Genomic DNA, 7,500 nt, shown 5'->3' on the forward strand with positions numbered 1-7,500 from the left:
AGGGACTAGAGCATTCTCTTAGGTCATGTTTAAGAAGTTTTGGGGGTCTTAAGACTTTCAGGAGGGGAGTTGTGTGGGGAGGTCTGAGGGACAAAGGTTTTCTTGTGAAGAGTAAAATAGTGGATAAATGTCTGAGGAGCAGAGGAAGTGGGGGTGTAGGACAGGAAGCAGTAGAGAAATTTGATTTGGGGAGGGAAGAGATGCTGGGAGATGCTAAAACATCTTGAGAAGCTGGGGGGAGCGGAGTGAAGGACAGTTATGGAATAGGTAAAGAGAAAAAATTGTTGGCATGCTTCCTGTCTGGTCTCACAGAGTGAGGAGTAATAAGATGGGAGGAGATAGACAATGAAGAAGACTTTGCATTAGGAGATGGAGTGGAAGATGTTGAGAGAAAGGAAGGGGTTTATTCTTAAGGTTGAAGAATGATCTGGGTGGATGATTTGGAATGGATAAAGTTGACAGCACACATCAAGAAGGGGGTATTAGTATATTGGTCAGAGCCATGGTCAAAGAAGAAGAAAGAGAAGTCAAATTTAGATAGTCTAGTTGATGAAGGAGCAAATTTTAATGCCCCTAATAAAGAGTACAAAATCTTCAGTGTTGGCCATGGTATGCCTGCAATATGTGGGAAAGAGAAATGGTCTACTCCTCAGGGTTCCCATAACAGGAAAGGGGTAGGCAATCAACCAAGGGAATACCACACCCATGTCTCCCGGATTCCATTCATGACTGACACAAAGCCAGTCTTTTATCCTTTCAGCATGGCTCATACATGGAAGTGTACAGAAGGGATTGAAGAATTGAAAGAATAAAGAAGGGGGAGAAGTAAAGCTGAGGCGTGGGCTGAGGTCCAAATCTATGAAACGCCCAGAACAACAACATGCATGGCTTGGGGGAGATGAAATGAAAATAACTAATATATTTGCTACAGGATTGATTTAGAAAGTAGCCTGTGCACAATCAAATGTGACCAGTTAGTGAATATGTGATTTTTAACATTCAAAAAGGAGCTTGCATAACATTTTCAGATGAAAAGTATGGGAGAATGTTTGTTTATTCATATCTATTCCCCGAATATTCACCTAAATTCAGCAATCCCCTAAAAAAATAGCCAATGTGTCCCAAATGAATACTGTAGTTAAATCACTGTCAATAATTATTTCACTGCACTTGTACACTCCCAACACACAGACATTTAAGGGTAAACTTCCACTTCATTCTACTTTGCATGTATTTTAAGAAACGGTACAGTTCTCACATAAGGTAATAATTTAGTACCAAGTTCAGAATTGTAAATACACTGGAAAATTTGAGTATAAATGACAATATATACATCATTTGACAACAATCTCCAAAGTTAGAACAACTGTCAAATGTATAAAATATACAATATAAAATAAAACAGTGGACATGTTATATGTAAAACAATGTGAAAACATCTATTCAGGATATTTTATCAGACATGAGATCTATGGCTCACTCCAGTCAGCATGTTTCTGTACTCTGCAATCTGTACCTTACCATAAATTTATAACCTTGTTTATCGTTTTTAATTAAAGTAGAATCACCTTCTAAAATATCCCTTCTTAAATAAGATGTATAACAACAAATGTAACCCATACTCCATTCCTTCCTCAAGTTAATTTAGAAATTTTCATAAACATAACAAAAAATAAAAATAAAGCATATTATTTTCCTTGAAGTGACAACTCAACATCCACAATCTGAGTGCACTACTTTTATCTATACATATTCCCTCTATGTATTGATGCAAAATATCCTCTCTAAACACACCTACTTATATAAGATAACATCCACAGTGGTCAGAACAAGTGATTTTTCTTTTCATAACTTTAGACACAACAACCAATCTTGAATATAATTTTTGCACTCTCTCTAAAGGCAGCAAAATGGAAACCCTATTTCTTCCACACTCAGTAGAGAAAACATACCTACCACGACCAAGCAAAAGACAGATTCCCAATCATCTACAGAGCCACAACGATAACATCCTCTGAACTCTATATAGCAAGACCTATTATTCTCTCAAGCGGTGTTGTTATCAGTGGTATGTGGCCTGTTTGGAAGACAGTAGCTAGAGCTGCTGGAGAGAAATAGCTTGAAGTGAAGAGAAAACTTGGCTTTCCTAACTTAATAGCTCTGCTGTAAAGTTGTGCAATAGTGGTTCAAAGTTCTTGCCTAACGCCCTATCACAATAACAAGTTACAGTTATAGTTATAACAGGCAACTATCTCTGCAATAATAATGTTCCTTAGGTACATCATCAATTACTCTTCTTGCATTTACTTATTTCTCTGCAATACAATATACCCTTCTTCATTTTCTAATATAATGACAAAGAGAGAAATAAAGACTTTTGGAAAGATCTTAACTTTTATGCCCTGCAAACTGTACATAAGGAATCCAAAAGTAGTACTCTTCACACATGCTTGGAAACCTATAATATCAATTATTAAAGAAATTATTTTGTAATGCAAGGCGGTGATCAGAGGGAGAGGTCTTCCAGTTCCTTCAAGAGCTTATCTTCTGTGGCTATTTTCGACAGCTGATTGATCTCTAAGGTCTTGCCACTCTTTTGCTCTGCCTTGAGTTTGGCAATGGCATCAAGTTTCTGGGAAAATGAAAGGAGATAATTAGAATGGGGTTGTAAGCGGTTATACTATATTCTCTTGCACTCATTTTTTGCCTATGAGCATCATCTAAATTATACATGCTAAATATAACAACAAAATAGGGTTTAAAACTGATATTGACAAAAATAACCAAGAGTATGCATTACTGAAGAAAAAAAAATTAAATATGTAATAAATTCATTAAACATATTAAGTTTCACAAGAGCTTCATTAACCTAGGAGTCAATTACAAGGCCTAACTGACTCCAACAGTTTACTCCATTCCCTGTATTTTTGTTTTTCTTTAACCCAATGGCGTCGGGTATAGAAAATTAAAAAAAACTCTACGCTCTGGCGAACGGCGGCAGCGCGCCAACTCTGAGCGCGTGAATTCGGTACATCAAGTCGAATCATTGCCTCGGGGCGTTTTGGCGCGGCGCCGCTGCGGACAGCCCCATGCCTCAAATCGGGCGTATTGTTATGACGGCGATAGCTGTGACCCGTCGCCATTGGGTTAATTGCATTATCATCCTTATTGGTGTTGTTATAATTATAATTACTACTGATGTTATTACAACTATCATTACATAATTAAACAATGCCAGTAGCAATATTAGATTTTTCTTTCCAAGAATTTATGGAACAGGGTACATAGGTGATATCAGGTAAACCTTGTGACTGACTCGTTGATGACTAAGCACTCATGGAACCAAATAATAAAACTAAATCACAGGTTAATTTTCTTTTAAAAATAAGAAGCCCTAAAAATTTAAATCGCCAAGGAGTCGGTTACTACACTTACTTGGCCTCACCTAGTTATATCATTCCCTGTTATTTAAAAGAAAGAGAAAAAATTGATTGCTAATTATTACTGTTGTTATTCATATTGTTATTCCTAATTTTTCATAGAAATCCCAGGAATGGGGTCATTGGGTGAGGTCAAGCAGGCCTAGCAACTGACCATTCAGTGACTAAACACATGTGGAGGCATCAATGAGTATGAAAAAAAATAATCAAATAACTATAGTAGACAGTGCATTCATACATGCAATACTGGCATTAATAAGTAAAGCTGCAAAATGCATACTTGAAAATTTAAGAAAAAGTGACCTTTGTTGAAAACATCTTCAATGATGACTCGTTTACCTTCGTTCTTGACGACTGCCCTACAATGCAATATGAAGCTCTCATGCATAGGATTACTTATTGAGAATAGTAACCATGATGTAAAAGCTATGTCCAAATCTATGTACCTTTTTGAGATTCTTGATCTTTTTATCCTTATCGGGGTCTCCAGTCAGCTCAACCTGAGCGGCAGGTCCTGAGGCAGGTCCTGAGGCAGGTCCTGAGGCAGGTCCTGAGGCAGGTGCAGCTACACTGGCCGGGGGAGAGTCTGGTTGCGGCTCCCTCCAGTTCTTACCCCCCTTTCCTCCACTCTCTGCTTCCTCCTCGCGCTTCTTCTTAGCTGCCTCTCTCTTCTTTTTGTTTTTCATTGCCGATTTGGACAGCTGGGCAGGCTCTATTAAAGAAATTAAAAAGGGTGACTTATGTGTGTCAAAACATGCTTTTCTTCATGCAAAGGAAGAAAAAAAAAAAAAAAAAAAAAAAAAAAAGTAAAGTATATACATATATACACATATATACATATACATATATATGCATATACATATAAACATACACATATAAATACATACACATATATATACACACACATATCCATACATACATACATACAATATATATACACAGACATATATATACACACACATATACATACATACATACATACATACATATATACATATATACATATATGTATATATGTATATATGTATATATGTATATACATATATACATATATATATACATATATACATACATATATACATACATATATACATACATATATACATACATATATACATACATATATACATACATATATACATATATACATATATAAATATATACATATATATATGTATATATATATGTATATGTATATGTATATGTATATGTATATGTATATGTATATGTATATGTATATGTATATGCATATGTATTTGTATATGTATGGAACAGACAAAATGAAGATGTTTAGGAAAAGATATTTTTACTCTATTTTTAGGATGAACTTCCTAAAGCTGAATATTCAATATGTATGAAAAAAGACCAACAAACACACAGCACATGTGGAGAACAAACACGGCTTAAAATTCCGAGGTAAAAATGTATAAAAAAATATATATAATAATAATCAAATTTCAAAAATTTATAAGCTATCATCTCTTCATCATGATATCAGTTCTTTTCCTTCTACATTTTTTTTTCCTCTTCTTACCTTCCATTTTCAGTTGATCCTCCATCTGACTCAGGAATTTCTTCTCTGTTGATGGCGCCCCCACAGGACCCCCTTTGGCACCTCTCTGGGATGGTGGGATGTACTTCTGCTTGGATGCTGTGAAAGACAGAGTACTGAATGCTTTCATATTCTTTAATATTAGTTTCAAAGGTTTCATATATCCTTCTCTTCCCCTTTTTTTCTATTTCCATTTCGTATATATTTCAATACTATCTTTTTATCTCAAATATCTCTATATTTAACTATTTTTAACCCCTTGGTGACGGGTGAAAAAAAACAAAAAAACTAAGCTCTGGCGATCAATGGCAATGAGCCAACTTTGAGAACGGGAGTTTGGTACATCAAGCCGAATCACCAGCTCATAACGCTTTTGCGCGCTGCCGTGGCATACAGCCGCAGGCCACATTTCGAGCAATTTGTTTTGACGTCTATAGACGTGACCCATCATTAAGGGGTTAAACACAATTAAATCAGGCCATATATTTCTGCAATTCATAGATGATATGTCTCCCATCTATAACTTTATTTTTTGCACACACAAATATCAGGCATGTTAAGCTTATCATTTATTCCCTTAACTAATAACAATCTAATTACTTAAATCTATTAATTCATATTTCACAGAGTTCCAAATAATGAAGCAATGGAATCTACCTTACCTGTAGCTATGGAGGATTCAATGCCCTTCACAGGTTTGCCTGACACAGTGAAAGGCTTAGCTAGCTGAGGATTGGGTAGAAAACTAACAGCATAGAGTTCATCTACAAATGTCTCATGCTGCAATGTTCCTGAATAGTGCCACAGCTTGTATCTGAAAACATCAATAATACATCAGCCTTTTCCCTACAAAACAAAATGGATGCTTTGAAACTATGACTGTTATATAGAAAACAGGAAAGTGATCTCTTGCATGAGTGAGTGTTTATTAATACCTACCCATTATTGACTCTCAGCCTTGGAGAGCAAGTTGATGTCATCAGATACTGCCCACAAGGAGCCCACTTTACATGTGTTGTATCGGAACATTCAGATTCACTTATCTTCTTTTGGTTTGCTATGTCCCACATCTATAAAAGGTAAAATCTGTTACAAGGATCTGATCTATTGAGAATAATAAGTAAAGATGATAGACATACTGAAGAATAGTACATAAAAATGATAATCATATAGAGACACATACTTAACCCATTGTATCCAAATGCTTCAATGCCATCATATAACTCAAAATAAAGCCATTTGGCTTACATGAGTCGACACTGCAGCTTGTGGGCCAGGCATAAACGAACACTTGTTTGCAGTGGCAATACTCCATGCCTCCCCTTTGAAGTGTTATTTTGTATTTTGTAGCATAAGCGTTATCTTTTTTGCCATTTCCAGTGTCTATATTTGTCATTTGATTTGCTTTATCCAGATGGTAATAGACGGTTTTCCTTGTACTCTCTGGAGCCAGCACTCTTCCAGTCATGGCTCATGAATATTACATTCCACACTCGTTTATATATGGAAATAATGCAAAAGCCATTTCCTAAATGCTGAAGGAGTCTAATTACCCTCCAAGAGTTGTACATTCGTAGCAAGTCTTTCTCATCACCCTGGCCTTCAGACTAAATGCTCACGACAGCAAATTCGTGTCATCCTGGCCCACTGCCAAATTTTCCCATGATGCCATGCTCATGTCACCCACCCCCTCAAGCCCAATATTTTCATGACGTGATGGTAACATCACTTGGATCGTAGGGTTTAAGTGCACATAAAAATACTCCTAGATTTGCACATAAGTCACACTGTTACACACTCCAATTGCCTGGAACTTACCTCAAACCTAGCTGCAATGTTACCAAATCCACCAATCATAGCAATGTTGCCAGATGGATTCACAAGAATGGTGTTCCGGGCCCCTGTACCAAACTCTGCAATAGCTTCGCACTTTTGGTTGAATAACGTGGCCTTAGAGGGCATGGTCCCGTACACAACAAAGAATTCTTGTCCATTTGGACACCAAGCAACAGAGTGGATGTTTCCTGGCTTTGCTGTAAGAGAAATAAAAGTATTTATTTTCTATTAAAAAATAGTTTTGTTGTAATATTTTACTTCCTCCTCAAAAATCAATCAATATTTCACCTGGTAATGCATGAAGCCATATTTAGATCTTACAAAATAACAATGATAACACCTTCAGGCCTATAAACTATCATGCATATCATCTCATTAAACAATAGCAGATGAGCCTATTCTAATTATATAAATGTCAACACAGTTACAGAACATAAGGGATGTTTATAAACCTCACTTTGTCATAAACCAAATATAAAATCAAATACAAGGACAGTAGAGGTCACATATACCATCCCTATAAGACATAAAATAAACAAACAAAAAAATAAATAAGGTAGTAACCAAGCACCACCTAATGACTGAGACACTGCTTAATCCATACCAAATGTTATTCTTGTGGCATCTCCCTTTATGCTAAGGAAGAACAGCATGTGCTCTCCATAATAAGAA

At 36.1% G+C, this 7,500-nt stretch overlaps 1 protein-coding gene across 1 annotated transcript in view; it reads right to left on the reverse strand.

Annotated features, from left to right (window-relative positions):
• Positions 1 to 1,217: 1,217 nt before the first annotated feature.
• Positions 1,218 to 7,500, reverse strand: part of LOC125041867 (eukaryotic translation initiation factor 2A-like) — a 13,716-nt gene continuing 7,433 nt past the window's right edge. The window contains exons 7-13 of the mRNA XM_047637233.1: positions 7,433 to 7,500; positions 6,811 to 7,025; positions 5,932 to 6,062; positions 5,655 to 5,806; positions 4,975 to 5,091; positions 3,887 to 4,152; positions 1,218 to 2,632 (exon numbers count right to left, since the gene is read on the reverse strand). The exon at positions 7,433 to 7,500 is cut by the window's right edge and continues 83 nt beyond it. Of these exons, the coding sequence (XP_047493189.1) occupies positions 2,507 to 2,632; positions 3,887 to 4,152; positions 4,975 to 5,091; positions 5,655 to 5,806; positions 5,932 to 6,062; positions 6,811 to 7,025; positions 7,433 to 7,500 (1,075 nt within the window). The 3' untranslated portion in view covers positions 1,218 to 2,506. The remainder of the gene's footprint in view (positions 2,633 to 3,886; positions 4,153 to 4,974; positions 5,092 to 5,654; positions 5,807 to 5,931; positions 6,063 to 6,810; positions 7,026 to 7,432) is intronic.

The sequence above is a fragment of the Penaeus chinensis genome, chromosome 31 (genome assembly GCF_019202785.1).
Source record: "Penaeus chinensis breed Huanghai No. 1 chromosome 31, ASM1920278v2, whole genome shotgun sequence".
In the NCBI taxonomy this organism is placed as follows: domain Eukaryota; kingdom Metazoa; phylum Arthropoda; class Malacostraca; order Decapoda; family Penaeidae; genus Penaeus; species Penaeus chinensis.